Below are 16065 nucleotides of genomic sequence, written 5' to 3'. Positions count from 1 at the left end.
CCTGGGGCTGGTGCGGCGGCGATGACGTCAGCGCTAGGGGACCCCTGGGTGGCGGCTGCGCCGTCGGCGGCCCGCGGCCGGAACGCGCTGCGGGGAGGGGCGGAGCGAGCGGGCGGGAGCTTGCGCTGGGCCCGCCTCGGCCGCCGCCGCCGCCGCCGCTGCCGGGGAATAATCTGGGCGGCAGCGGGCGGCCCCGGCCAGCAGCCACGAGCCACTTCTGCGGCTGCCGAGCAGAGCGAAGGTCGCCGGTCTCGTGTCGTCCCCCTCTCCGCCCCCCAGGAGGGGCGAGAGGGAGCCGAAGCTGATGTCAGGTACGGCCGGCGGAGGCGCCCTCAGGCTGTAGGTCCAAGGTCTCGGGTCCCCTCGCCCTTCCCTCTGGGAGAGAGAATGTAGGGGGAGCGTGGAGGGTGGAACCCCACCCCTGGCGCCGCCAAACAGGTGTCTCGGAGTCGCTGCCCGGTCTGGGGACGTGCGGGCTCCTGAGGGAGGCGCGGGGCACTTCCTGCTCCCGGCGTCTCCGCGAGCTGCCAGTGGGGCCGCCTGCCCGCCGGGCCGCTATTTTGTTGACTTGTAACCTCCTGTTAGTCGCAGGTCCTTCCCTTCGCTCTCTGGTGCCCCTCGCCTCTTCGCGCGCCGCCTGCCGTCGGGTGGCGACGGTGAGGCGCGGGCTGCGCTCCGGACCGCGCGGCTGGACCACTTAGCGGTCCTGCCCCGCCGGGCCCTCCCCCCGCGGAGCTGCGGGCGCTCAGGTGTGGGCACCTTCCAGGAGAGCCGCCGGGCTGCCGCGTCGCGCCAGCGCCCAGCGAGCCGGAGCCTTGCGCAAGTGCTGGGGGACTTCCTCTGAGCTCTCTGGATCATCAGGTTTGTCTGGCTGATTTGTTCTTGTTAAATTCCCCTGCCCCTGACAGAATAAGCTAGGCAGGTGTGTTGCGGCATTGCTCCGTGAAGGACGCGGGACGAGTGTTTTCCTTCCCGCCTTCCTCTCCCACCAAATGGGATTAATAGATGCTGACAAAATTGACTTTACAGCTTTTAATTTGGGTACATTGTCTGCTCAGAAAATGAACAAAATGTAGGGGTGGGGATTTATTCTTGCCCAGCACTTACCCTCTCTATTATTATTTTCAAAAGACTGGAACTTAAACATCACACGCCTTGGAAAAGTTGACTGGATTTATAGCCTAGTTCTCTCAGTGCCTTGTAGTTATTGTGGTATATCGTTTTAGAGCTTTTCAGATTGAACAGTATTATCCTAACCATGAATTGGTTTCATCGTGGTTTTAAAACTTAGTTAAAAAGTTAGAATTTTAATGCAATAGAGTGAGTGATTAGGCCAATGTGAAACGGACAGAAATGTGTTCATTTACCAGAAATTGGGCACTGAATATAGATAGCTCTGCCTAGGTAACTTCAAGTTATTTAATTCTGGTGTTAGTTTAGAGGGTGGGAATCTGAGTACTTAGGAGGTAAAACTAACTTTTTACACTTTTATCAGATAAATGTCAAATGAGCCTTATGTACATGATGTGTGTTCTAAGTATTGTGTATAGTAATTGAATTTATTTCATTTTCTGCCGGCCTTAGTGTATATTAATGTACAGTTTAATTGAATGTAAAGTTTCAAGCTACCAAACAGTTAACTCTTTTTACCATATGTTAAGTAAAACAGTGATTTAGTAAGGAAAGTATGACTCACTTAAAATTCTTCACAGGAAAAGTGTGTGGTTTTTTAGTTATGGTGGAGAACCATTTAAGATGTTTCTCTTAAATTTCCCTGAAATTTGTGTTTTTCTGTATCTTTTTACTTTGGGTTCAGCATTTTAAAAATATTTTGTGGGTACTATTCATTTAAAGATAGATATGCTTTTTGGGGGGTATTGTTTGTACTAGTCTGTGTTTCTGAGTAAGTTCAGTATCCAGAAATTATTAGACTATCACAAAGTCATTTAGGAGTGCATATCAATTAATGGTCACCTAGTCATAGAAATAGAAAAGTGTGTCTTTTAGGTATATGCAGTACTACTATTTGTGTATTGACTTGTGCTCACTAACATAAAAATTGCATTATACAACTTATACACTCCATGGACCATGGTGATTTTAGAGTCTCAGTGTGGAGAAATCATTGATTGGAATTCTTGTGACAGTGCACCTATAAACATTAAATGGAAAATGGACAGCTTGATGCTGAAATTTAATTCTGATTCACTTAAAATTTTAAGCTTCCCGATATTTATTGAGATTTTAGTAAAGAGGCTAGTATACAAACTATAGCAAAGTGGAAGGAATATGGCAAAATTCTTTTTAAAATAAGGGGGTGGGGGGATGCATAATTCTTCCATGAAAGAGAAGTTAGCATTTTATCTTGAAATCTAAATGAGTATCAAATATATACTTAAATTTTCATTTTACAGCTAATTCAGATGTCCTACAGGAAAATGCAGGCCAAAATCTATAATGTGTGAAAATCAGAAGCGTCCCTTAAAGAAAAAAATACAAAGAAGCTGTTATATGTGAAATAGGGTAGCCTGTAGGAAGGTAGAAGAAACCAAAAAGAAAATCCAAGTGATCTAGACTCTGTAGTGTGAGCTACCTGGCACATTGAAGGGACATGTTGAGGGCAGAGAGAGGTGATATTAAATTAGGGAGATTCTGAAACAGGAAATCTGATTAGTTCACAATGAAAGCTACATGTTAAAATATTTAAATTGGTGCAAGTTGGATAATTGGCAGATTTGAAACTGTATGCAACTTGATAGAGTCATTTGCATTCTTGGTCATTGTGTTAGCTTCCGAGGGCTGCTATAACAAAGTACAACACACTGAGTTATTTAAAACAACAGAACTTTATCATTTCACAGTTTTGGAGGTTACAGGTCTGAAATCAAGGTGTTGACAGGGTCGTGCTCTACCTTCTGGGGAATTTTATCTGTTCTGTGCCTCTTAGCTTTGTGTGTCACTGGCACTCCTTAGCTTGAAGTTATATTACGCAAGCCTCTGCCTCTGTTGTCACATGGCGTTCTCCCTGTATGTCTCTCCCTTAATGTGGTGTTCTCCCCTTTTTGTAAGGACTTCAGTCATATTGAATTAGAGTCCACCCTGCTGCATGCGTGTTAAGTCGCTTCAGTTGTGTCCAACTCTTTGCGACCCTTTCGACTATAGCCCACGAGGCTCCTCTGTCCATGAGATTCTCCAGGCAAGATGACTGAAGTTGGTTGCCATGCCCTCCTCCAGGGGATCTTCCCAACCCAGGGACTGAACTGGCATCTCTTAACATCTGCATTGGCAGGCGAGTTCTTTTACCACTAGCACCACCGGGAAAGTCTTTGGCACCATATAGCAGACCAAATCAGAGAGGGCATTGAGAACAGGCTAAATTCATTTACCTATCTCAGTACCTACTATATGCTAGGTCATAGAAATAAAACAATGACTGCTGCTAGGTAGGCAAAAATCTCTGTCCTCATGGAACTTATGTTCTAAAACCTTGGTTCTTGAACTGTGGTCCTTGGAACCTCCGCATCACCTGGGAACTTGTCAGAAATGCAAATTTTTAGGCTCTCTTCCGCAGACTTGTTATTCAGAAATTCTTTTAACAAGCTTTTCAGGTGATTCTGGTGTAGACTCAGGTTTGAGAACCACTGATCAAGATGGAGAAAAGAGACAATAATCAAGATGAGTAAGTAAAATATGTAATATATTAGATGTTAATAGGTGCTGTCAGTAAAAGTAGGGTGGCTCAGGAAGACATGCCCCCCACCCCCCACCAGGAGTAAAGGCCGGAAGGAGTTGGGGAGTAAGCCATGTGAGTATCTGGGTGAGTTGTGTTCCCAACAGAGAACAGCAAGTATAAGGACACTCAGGTATTTGAGGAACAGCAGAGAGTCCAAAGTTAGAACACAGCAAGGAGCAGATAGTAATAGGTTCAGTTTTTGAAATTTATATTTGTTCCTTTTTAACCTGCAAAAACCAAATACTAGGAAAGCAAGAGAAAAGTGCGGGAGTAGGATACCAGGTTGAACCTAGTTGTCTGTGTAAGAATAGACTAGTATATAATCTAGATATATTTTATACATTCATTTGGCACTATGTGAAGACATTTGAATGACAACTAGGGGGAGTGCTACTGATGTCTAGTGAGTATGGGCCTAGGATGCTGTTGAACATCTTACAGTGAACAGGGCACCCCCCACAACAGAGTTACCCAGCTCAGAATGTCAGTTATGTCAGGGTTAAGAAACATTGGCTTAATGGGATTTACAGAGGTTGGGGCATGGATAGCAGAGGAAGGGTGTGTTGTATAGATGGAAAAGACAGTGGGAATAGAGGAGCTCACTGCATTGAGTGTTTATTGAACTGTAAATAGTTCAGAATTGCTGAAACATAAATTATAAGCAGGGGAGAGATTGGGGGGGTGCATACTGTACCTATATGGTAATGCAATTCTTTGAAAGCAAAGTTATGAAACAGTAGGAAAGCTAATATATTATTAATTTTATATTAAGCATCACTCACCTTAAGGGTAGACTAGTATTTATATTTTATGTATTCATTACATAACTTTGTATTAATGTTTTTCAATATTTATAGCCTACACAGTTCATTTGCAAATTTTTCAAATTGTCACTAATCTCCAAAGAAGTTTTCAAGTATTTTTATTCAAAAATATCTGCATAAAAGTGAACCCAGCCGGTTCAAATCCATGTTGTTCAAGGGTCAACTATAGTTACCTTTGATGAGAACCTGGGGTAGAGATAGGAATGAAAATAAACTCTTTTCTGTATGTATGTGTGTGTATGTATATATGTACATGTGTGTATATGTATGTTTAATCTATGTTTTCAGTTTGGGTTTGTTTGTTTCCTGTATATTAGCAATACTTTACTAACAAAAAATTGTAGTTGCCAAATGTGCCAAGATTTTCCTAATTAGTGCAAATCAATCATTGTTCTTAACATCTACAGCGTATTCTCTGGTAGAGATGTACCATATATTTTTTTTAAACTAGCTCCTCATCAACAAACATCTGTGGCTATGGCTGCCATGAATATCTTTGCACAGTTCTGTGTTTGTATCCATAAGAAAAATTTCTGATCATGAAATGATGTGTCAAGGCACACTTGAAAAAGTTTACAGATACTGTCAAACTGCTCTTCTAAAAAGACAGTAAGTATGTGTATTCTGAGGAACATCAGAGGAGCGTCAGTTTTCTCTCATGTCTGTGTCAATACTGGCTGTTACTAAGCTTAACATGTTTTGCCATTCTGATAGGTTAAGAATAGTATCTCTTCATTTGAGGTTTACATTTCTGTAATATGAGTGAAATGTGAACATCCTTGACCATTGTATTTTTTTTTCATTCAAATCCTTTACTTTTTTTTAACTGTTGTTACATTAAGTCGATTATCTTTTTCATGATGGTTTTTGTTATTTTTTGCTGTACAGATTTTTTTAAACATTTTATACAAAACGTACATTTGAACTAGCAGTTTCACTGCCAGTTAATTAAATGAATAACCTCATACACTTTTACTGTATTTTTACCTTTTGGGATTTGAAAAAAATCTCGGTTCATGATATAAAAATGTAAAAAAGATGTTTTCTTCTTGTTCTGTTTGAATTTCATTTTTTTAAAGTATTGAAATCTTAGAATTTGAAAGAAATAGGTGGAGATCCAGATGGTTGCTTTTTTATCTTTTCCCCAAAAGATTATTATTTCAATATGCTTTCTTGAATAAGCCATCTTTTTCTTGATTTGAAATGCTATGTGTACTATGCATTAAATTTCCATATGTACTTGCTTTTTGTTGTTGGTTTTTTTTTTTTTTTTTTAACAAACTCTATTTCAGTCTGATAAGGACCACCAGGGATGTATATCTTTAGGCTAACAAAGTGAGGTTAATTAACTTGCTGCTGAGAAGGAGATCACACACCAGAGGAACTGCCAGAAGGGATAGTGTTATTATAGGATTCTGGGGAGGGGTAGAGTTTAGACAAAATTTAAATGAAGCAATATTTGATAAGTTTAAAGCACAGCAAGACTGTGTACCGGGTTAATTAACATCAGGCTTGGGCTGAGAAACAGACTTAAGAGTCCCGTTTCCTTGGAGACTACAAAGTTAAGATGAATGTGTGGAATGTTGTGTCTGGGAAACCCTTATCTGAAGCTCCGGGTTGTAAATTGAGGCTGCTTCTGATTAATGATTCATCATCCATGCAAGAGTGGGGTGTTCCAGTCTCACTGATACACTTTCAAATAATTCTGACAGTCTGTAGAGAAAAAAGGTTTCACAGCAGTATGTCTTTAGTATGAATTAATAGAAGCATTAAAAACATTTTTTCCAATCCACAGGTATACTGATGTGCCTGTTCAGCCAGAATATCAAATTGTTTTAATTACTCTACCACATGTTATACTCACATGATTATTTTTCCAAATAACATATAAAATAATTTTTACCACATTATTTAATTTTTAAAAATCTTGTGTCTTAAGTAGATCTGCCTAGATTTAGTCCACCCTCACACCCCTTTCCCAGGTATACGCCTCAGATTTTTTTTATGTGGACCATTTGTAAAGTCTTTATTGAAATTGTTGCAGTATTGCTTCTGCTGTATGGTTTTTGGGGTTTTGGCCACCAGGCATATGGGCTCTTAGCTCCCCAACCAGGGATTGAACCTACACTCTCTGCATTGGGAAGCAAAGTCTTAATCACTGGATCACTAGGGAAGTCCTTACTCACACGTTTATTTTTCCAGACTTTTCAGTTACATTATTTAACTTTTAAATATCTTATATTTTAGTTGGGACAGTATTATATATATATATATATAATTTACCATCTTAACCATTTTTAAGTGTACAATTCAGTGATGTTAAGTACATTTAACTTGTGCCAACCATGACCACCATCTTCCAGAGTTCTCATCTTATAAAACTGAAAATTCATACCCATTAAATAGTAGCTCCGCTTTCTCCTCTCCTACCGTTCCCTGGAAATCACCATTCTACTTTCTGTCTATGATTTTAGCTAAGTTTCTCATATAAGTGAGATTATTACATAGTATTTGTCTTTTTGTGACTGGCTTCTTTCATTTAGCATAATATGCTGAAGGCTCATCCATGTTGTAGCATATGTCAAAATTTCCTTACTTTAAAAGGCTGAATAATATTCTGTCACGTATATATAACATATTTTGCATATCCATTCAATCATTTGGGTTGCTTCCACGTATTAGCTATTATGACAGTGCTGCTATAAAAATGGGTATACAGATATCTTTTTGAGACCCTGCTTTGAATTCTTTTGAGCATATACCCAGAAATGGAATTGTTGGATCATGTGGTAATTCTATTTTAATTTTTTCCACATGCTCTTTCCTGCAGTTGATATACTATTCTGCATTCCCATTGCTGCTGCTGCTAAATCGTAGCAGTCATGTCCGACTCTGTGCACCCCATCGACGGCAGCCCATCAGGCTCTGCCGTCCCTGGGATTCTCCAGGCAAGAACACTGGAGTGGGTTGCCATTTCCTTCTCCACATTCCCACTAGTAGCACACAAACATTTTCATTTCTCCACATCCTCACCAACACTTGTTATTTTCCTTTTCCTTTTGATAGTCGCTATCGTTAGTGGATGTGAAGCCGTATCTCATTGTGGTTTTGGTTAGCATTTCCCTAATGGTAAGTGATGTTGAGCATTTTATTTCCTGCTCAACGTGTTCATGCCTATTGGCATTTGTGTATCTTCTTTGGAGAAGTTATCTATTCAAGACCTTTGCCCATTTTTGAATTGTGTTTTTGTTGTCATTGTTAAGTTTTAGGAGTCCTGTATATATTCTGGATATTAATCCCTTACCAGATACATTTGCAAATATATTCTCCCATTCTTTGGATTCCCTTCTTACTCTATAGATAATACCTTTTGATGCACAAATGTTTTAAGTTTTTATAAAGCCAAGTTTGACTGCCTTTTCTTTTGTTGCATGCACTTTTGATGTCATATCCAAAAAATAACTGCCAACTCCAGTGTTGTGAAGCTTTTGTCTTATGTTTCCTTCCAAGAGTTTTATACATTTAGGGCTTAGTTTAGGTCTTTGATCCATTTTGAGTTAATTTTTGTATATGGTGTAAAGTAGGGGTCCCACTTCATTCTTCAGTGTGTGGATATCCAGTTTTCTCAGTACCTTTTGTTTAACAGACTGTCCTTTGTCCAGTGAATTGACTTGGTCCTCTTGTCAAAAATCTTTTGACCATGAATGTGAGGGTTTATTTCTGGGCTCTCTGTTTTGTTCCACTGGGCTGTGTGTCAGTGTCACCCTGTTTTGATCACTGTAGCTTTTTGGTACGTTTTGAAATTAGAAAGTATGTGTCTTCCAGTTTTATTCTTCAAGATTGTTTTGGCTCTGTGAGGTACTTTGACATCCCATATAAATTCTATGATGGGTAATTCTGTTTCTTAAAAAAGCAACATTGGATTTTGATACAAATTACATTGAACTTATAGATCACTTTAAATAGTATTGATAGCTTAACAATATTAAATCTTCCAGTCCATGAACAGGGGATGTCTTTCTGTTTGTGTCTTCTTTAATTTCTGCTGAAGATGCAAAAAAATATTAATGTTCTCATTGAAAAGTAACAGAAAAGGTATTTTCACTTTTGATCTTCTGAATCTGAAATTGGAATAGTTTTTAAAATAAAAGTGAAGGCTATTTGTTAATATTTTCTATTTCTGTAGTTTTAATAAATTACTAATAGAAAATATTTTAGTCTATCTCTCAGATAATATGTACTTCTATTATAATTTATACAAGCTGAATACACATCAAAGAAAATAATATATAGTTCATGCTATATGTCTAGTTCATAAACTTTGGATTATATAAGTGTATAAAAGTGTCAAGTGATGGGACTATATGATTTATTAGATTGGTGCAAAAGTAATTGCAATTTTTGCATTGTTAAAATTTGCCATTTGATATTGGAATACATCCTGAATAAATGTGGTTATGTTACACATCATTTTAATGTGCGTTTCTCACTTTATGTTTTTTTGCTGATGACTTATTACTTACTGTTTATTTTATATTTATTTTGGACTATAGAAATGTTAAACAAAATGCAAATTTGAACGATTTTCTTATTTGAGTTCAAAATGGGTCGTAAAGCAGCAGAGACTGCTCACAGCATCAACACATTTGGGCTGGGAACTGCTAACAAACGTAGTGCAGTGGTGGTTCAAGAGGTTTTGCAAAGGAGACAAGAACCTTGAAGATGACGAGCATAGTGACTTGCCATCAGAAGTTGACAGTGACCAACTGAGAGCATCATCGAAGCTGATCTTACAACTACACGAGAAGCTGCTGAAGAACTCAATGTCAGCTATTCTATGGTTCTGCATTTGAAGCAAATTGGAAAGGTGAAAAAGCTCAATAAGTGGGTGTCTCATGAGCTAACCAAAAATCAAAAAAATTGTTGTTTTGAAGTGTTGTCTTCTCTTATTCTATGCAACAGCAAACCATTTCTCAATCAGATTGTGATGTGTGGTGAAAAATGAATTTTATATGACAACCAGTAACAACCAACTAGTGATTCTAACCGAGAAGAAGCTCCAAAGCATTTCCCAAAGTCAGACTTGCACCAAGAAAAGGGCATGGTCACTGTTTGGTGGTCTGCTGCTGGTCTGATCCACTACAGATTTCTGAATCCTAGAGAAACCATTACATGTGAGAAGTATGCTCAGCAAATCAGTGAGAAGTACCAAAACTTGCAGTGCCTGCAGCAGGCATGGGTCAACAAAAAGTGCTGCATTCTTCTCCACAACACCCAACTGCTCGTCGCACAACCAGTACTTCAGGAGTTGAACCAGTTGGGCTACCGCCACATTCACCTGACGTCTTGCCAACCAGCTACCACTTCTTCAAGCATCTTGACAACTTTTTGCAGGAAAAATGCTTCCACAAGCAGCAGGATGCAGAAAATGTGTTCCAAGAGTTCCTCGAATTCCAAGACATGGATTTTTATGCCATAGGAGTGAACAAACTTACTTCTTGTTGGCAAAAATGTGTTGATTGTAATGGTTCCTATTTTGATTAATAAATAATGTGTTTGAGCCTAGTTATAATGATTTAAAATTCAGTCTGAAACTGTAATTACATTTGCACCAACCTAGTATTTAGTAAATTAGGTAGTATAGATGAAGATACCTATTTGGAAAAGATAATTTCAACTACACAGTCTTCCCTGGTGACTCAGTGGTAAATAATATGCCTGCCAATGCCAGAGATGTGGGTTCAATCCCTGGGTCAGGAGGATACTCTGGAGAAGGAAGTGGCAACTCACTCTAGTATTCTTGCCTAGAAAAATCCCATGGCAGAGGAGCCTGGCAGGCTATAGTCCATGGAGTCACAAAGAATTGGACATGACTTAGCAACTAAACAACAACAACTTCAACTGTGCCTCCCACATACACACACTTAGAACAGACATTTGTTTGCATTTTATAAGCCAGGCAATGTGTTAGATACGAGGAGATAGGGATAAAAGAGTCATAGCTGTTGTTCTTGAAGAATGTATAGTCTAGAGGAAAGAGATGCACATACATACTATGGATGCACATATATACTATGATGCAGTGTAAGTATATAGCACGAGATGTGAATGAAGGAACAAGAAAACATTTGATGGAAGAGCAGTTAATTTGATCATGGGCAATAGGTAAGACTGGTCATGAAAAGTACTGAAACCAAGGTAACCATGAAAGATAATCCTGCATTTATCTGGTAGACATAACTGAGGCAGGCATTCCAGGCAGAAAGAATAGAAAGCCCAAAGTCATCCATATGAAAGACCATGGCAGATTGGAGGATGTCTGAATATAGGCTTTAGGTAAACTAGAGCTAGATCTTGTCCACCAAGTAAGCAGTATGGGCATGATCCTGTGGCATTGGGAAGCATTTTTTAAAGAATAAGACTGCTATGTGAAACCTTTATTAGTTGTTGGGAAAGAGCAATAAAAGAGCTGAGCCCAAGGGAAAATTGTCAAGGAATGGAGGGAGAAAAGTGTCCACAGAGTATAAAATAGATGTGGAAATATAATCAGGTTTGTGGACTTGGGGCATGAATAAGGACATGCCCTCTCAGTTCAAATCAGCTGATATTTTTTGTACCACTGTCTTGTGAAAAGCATCATAGTCAGCAACTCTGAGAGGTAGGAAGCTATTTCTTGCCTTCTGGGAGTTTACATTCTGTAAACATGAGAAAATACACCAATGACTGAATCCTTAGTTCCTAGGATAGTATTTGACGAATTGAAAGGTACTCAGTCAGTAGTGCCTCCCAAAGATTTCATAAAACCTCACGGTCATGTTGTGTAAATCTCAAAGTGTAATTCTACGTTTAAAAAAATGTTTCCACCAGTTCTAGGTTAAATGATCAAAATGTGAGAATGCCTTTTGCTGTTCTGTGAGTTTCACAAATATTTTTTGCATCCTTAGTGATTTCTGTAATACCCAAAGTTAGTGCTATATTATACTGCTTTATATCAAATTGAAGAAAGAGAGAAGGGGAAAGAGTGCCATACAGATTTCTTTTCACATCTGCTCTGCTTATTGACTAACCTTCAGACTGGGATTTCCAAGCCTGAGTATAACTACCAGTAACTCAAAGAGAATTAAATCTAAACCCAATGAAAAGAGCATCGAACTAAGAAAAAAGGCTTACTGTAAACATTACTCTTTGAGTCAAGAAGGAAAGTTGAATACAGCATCTTCCTTTTTGAGTTTTATTCACCCAGAAATCAGAACTCTTAAGTCTCTATTTATTTCATGATGTAGCAAGCTACCAGCCACCATTCAGTATTTTTGGAGAGAAATAATTTTTTTCAAAATTATGCAGTAACTAATTCTCAAAGTGTGATCCAGGAAAAGTGAAGTCCTTTATATTGTTTTAGGAGGTTGATAAAGTCAGTCTCTTTATACTAATATCAATATATTATTTGCTTTTCTTCAGTCATTCTCATATAAGTTTGCAGTCTGGTTTTTTAAGTAGCTACATAATATATGATATTGCAGCAAATTGAATGCAGAAGGAGATATGGAGTTCCAGATCCACGTGTCTTGTATTAAACCACATGCTGAGATTTGCAAAATATTAAGCAATGCTACTCTTCTCAATAAGTTTTTTAGAAAATATATTTTTTTCTCATAAAATAAGTTGTAAGCAGGTAGTTCTAAATATAACTTATAAAACAGGTAGTGGATTTGTCACTACTATTCATGAGTTAATATATATTCTCATTTTAATTTTTAATACAAATCTAATCAATAAATGTAACCCACATAAAAGCTGTTTGAGATCTTCCATGATGCAGAGTTTAAAGGGATCTTGAGACTAAATTTTTTGAGAACTGCGCAAGTAATGTATGAGCTTGCCTGGTGGCTCAGATGGTGATGAATCTGCCCCATGGTTTGGGAAGATCCCTTAGAGAAGGGAATGGCTATCACTCCGGTATTCATGTTCATCTCACTCAATTTGGAAAAATTTTGGAAAGAAAATAGTCTTGGTTACCACTAATTCCAACACTGAAATTAGAAATTAGAGTTGAAATTAGAAATGAGAAAATTTTAACATTTTGGTATATATATATATTTGCTTTATTTTAGGATAGATTTTTTTAAAGCACAAAACTATAATAATATTATATATAAAACTTTGCAGCCTTTTTTCACTTGCATGCTAACTGTATTTCCGTGTTATGTAATTTGAAAAGTTTCAGTTCAGTTCAGGTGCTCAGTAGTGTTCAACTATTTGCGACCCCATGAATCGCAGCACGCCAGGCCTCCCTGTCCATCACCAACTCTCAGAGTTCACTCAAACTCATGTCCGTCGAGTCGGTGATGCCATCCAGCCATCTCATCCTCTGTCGTCCCCTTCTTCTCCTGCCCCCAATCCCTCCCAGCATCAGGGTCTTTTCCAGTGAGTCAACTCTTCGCATGAGGTGGCCCAAGTATTGGAGTTTCAGCTTCAGCATCAGTCCTTCCAATGAACACCCAGGACTGATCTCCTTTAGGATGGACTGGTTGGATCTCCTTGCAGTCCAAGGGACTCTCAAGAGTCTTCTCCAACACCACAGTTCAAAAGCATCAATTCTTCAGTGCTCAGCTTTCTTCACAGTCCAACTCTCACATCCATACATGACCACTGGAAAAACCATAGCCTTGACTAGACGGACCTTTGTTGGCAAAGTAATGTCTCTGCTTTTTAATATGTTATCTAGGTTGGTCAGAACTTTCTTCCAGGGAGCAAGCGTCTTTTAATTTCATGGCTACAATGACCATCTGCAGTGATTTGGAGCCCAAAAACTAAAGTCAGCCACTGTTTCCCCATCTATTTCCCATGAAGTGATGGGACCAGATGCCATGATCTTTGTTTTCTGAATGTTGAGCTTTAAGCCATCTTTTTCACTCTCCTTTTTCACTTTCATCAAGAGGCTTTTTAGTTCCTCTTCACTTTCTGACATAAGGGTGGTGTCATCTGCATATCTGAGGTTATAGATATTTCTCCCAGCAATCTTAATTCCAGCTTGTGCTTCTTCCAGCCCAGCGTTTCTCATGATGAACCAGTCTGTTGTTGTTCCATGTCCAGTTCTAACGGTTGCTTCCTGACCTGCATATAAGTTTCTCAAGAGGAAGATCAGGTGGTCTGGTATTCCCATCTCTTTCGAAATTTTCCACAGTTTATTGTGATCCACACAGTCAAAGGCTTTGGCATAGTCAGTAAAGCAGAAATAGATGTTTTTCTGAAACTCTCTTCGTTTTTCCATGATCCAGCAGATGTTGGCAATTTGATCTCTGGTTCCTCTGCCTTTCCTAAAACCAGCTTGAACATCTGGAAGTTCATGGTTCACATATTGCTGAAGCCTGGCTTGGAGAATTTTGAGCATTACTTTACTAGCATATGAGATGAGTACAATTTTGTGGTAGTTTGAGCATTCTTTGGCATTGCCTTTCTTTGGGATTGGAATGAAAACTGACCTTTGCCAGTCCTGGGGCCACTGCTGAGTTTTCCAAATTTGCTGGCATATTGAGTGCAGCACTTTCACAGCATCATCTTTTAGGATTTGAAATAGCTCAACTGGAATTCCATCACCTCCACTGGCTTTGTTCGTAGTGATGCTTTCTAAGTTCCACTTGACTTCACATTCCAGGCTATCTGGCTCTAGGTGAGTGATCACACCATCGTGACTATCTGGGTCGTGAAGATCTTTTTTGTACAGTTCTTCTGTGTATTCTTGCCACCTCTTCTTAATATCTTCTGCTTCTGTTAGGTCCATACCATTTCTGTCCTTTATTGAGCCCATCTTTGCATGAAATGTTCCCTGTGTATCTCTAATTTTTTTGAAGAGATCTCTAGTCTTTCCCATTCTATTGTTTTCCTCTATTTCTTTGCATTGATCTCTGAGGAAGGCTTTCTTATCTCTTCTTGCTGTTCTTTGGAACTCTGCATTCAGATGCTTATATCTTTCCTTTTCTCCTTTGCTTTTCACTTCTCTTCTTTTCACAGCTATTTTTAAGGCCTCCCCAGACAGCCATTTTGCTTTTTTGCATTTCTTTTTCTTGGGGATGGTCTTGATCCCTGTCTCCTGTACAATGTCGCAAACCTCCGTCCATAGTTATCAGGCACTCTGTCTATCAGACTGGTCCCTTAAATCTATTTCTCACTTCCACTGTATAATCATAAGGGATTTGGTTTGTACAGGCATTGTTTAAATGCTTTTTTATATTTTATTAAAATGATTTCCTTCAATTATATTAAGTGTTCAGCTACTAAGCTACAGTTTGAAGACATAGAGGGAATACGCTATAGAAAATTTTAAGTTGTCTTGAGTTTTTAATGATACCAGATCAGGTCACTTGGCAAAATATCAAAAAAGTATCAGGAATTTATGTAACTCTTTTAACCTATATCATGCTAGGGAAAGATTAAATCAATGAATTTAAATCACTTAGAACAGTATTCTTTGCATTGAATCATCATTCAGTGTTACCTATTTTTATTTGCTAGATCATATTTTATTATAGATTTGGCTTTTATTTTTAATGTTGTATTTCAGATATACAGATGACCAACTGAATGTTTCCCAGGTTGCAGACCTGCATCTCTTCACTGATGCTCTTTCATCATTTCTGCATCAGTTCCCTACTAATGCTTTAAAATAGATAGTGTGATACACTGGATATTTGACCTGACCAAGCCTGTCATGTATTTAAAATACCTTCACTTATCCTTCATTCTTATTGGATGGTTTGGCAGAGAATAAAATTGTAGGTTCAAAATCATTTTTTCTCTGAATTTTTAGGGAGTTTCTCCATTACGTTCAGCTTTCAACATTGCTGTTTGAAAGTTCAAAACCATTGAATTCCTGATCTCTTATATGTGACCTTTTGCCCCTATCTATGAAAGTTTACAGAATGGTTTTGTTGACTCAATTGTTGTGAAATTTTATTATAATGTATCTTTATGGGTCTTTTCTTATTCACTGTGCTGGGTATTACTGAATCTTTTCAGTCTGAAAATTTCCTTGAAATGTTTGGTTGCTGGTATCATCCTCTGTCTTTTCTACATCTATAATCATTAGTTATCAGTTTTCTTGTTTTCCTATTACCTGGCCGTTTTGCTCACTTTTAGGGTTATTTTCTTAACTTTTTCCTATAGCTGTTGTATTGAGGTTTTTGATTTTCTTATATCTTAATTTTTTGAAGTACTTCTCTTATTTTTTTATTTTTTTGGTACAGACCATGTTGAAGTCTTTATTGTGTTTGTTACAGTATTGCTTCTGTTTTATGTTTCAGTTTTTTGGCTGAGAGGCATGTGAGATCTTAGCTTCCTGACCAGGGATCGAACCTGCACCCTCTGTATTGGAAGGCAAAGTCTCAACTACTAGACTGCCAGGAAAGTCCCTTGCACTTTTTATTGTCAGGAAGAAAAATTTTAAGGTGGTGTCTTGTTCTTATTTCAAGAATATGATGGCATGATTAAGTTTTCATGTCATTACATGGT

At 38.5% G+C, this 16065-nt stretch overlaps 1 protein-coding gene across 3 annotated transcripts in view; it reads left to right on the top strand.

The window, feature by feature from the left end:
* The first annotated feature begins 78 nt into the window (after positions 1 to 78).
* Positions 79 to 16065, top strand: part of C1GALT1 (core 1 synthase, glycoprotein-N-acetylgalactosamine 3-beta-galactosyltransferase 1) — a 47808-nt gene continuing 31821 nt past the window's right edge. Inside the window, exons 1-2 of one of the 3 annotated variants that reach the window (XM_027540088.1) lie at positions 79 to 311; positions 767 to 861. Coding sequence is in view for 1 of the 3 variants with exons in the window: in XM_027540087.1 (XP_027395888.1) it covers positions 305 to 311 (7 nt within the window). In the remaining 2 variants the exon portion in view is untranslated. Of the gene's footprint in view, positions 312 to 585; positions 862 to 16065 lie in introns of all 3 variants that reach the window. The other 2 variants (XR_003510860.1, XM_027540087.1) reach the window with 2 other exon arrangements.

The sequence above is a fragment of the Bos indicus x Bos taurus genome, chromosome 4 (assembly GCF_003369695.1).
Source record: "Bos indicus x Bos taurus breed Angus x Brahman F1 hybrid chromosome 4, Bos_hybrid_MaternalHap_v2.0, whole genome shotgun sequence".
NCBI lineage: Eukaryota > Metazoa > Chordata > Mammalia > Artiodactyla > Bovidae > Bos > Bos indicus x Bos taurus.
The sequence above is the reverse complement of the archived record's forward strand: the minus strand, read 5'-3'. Positions and strand labels throughout refer to the sequence as shown.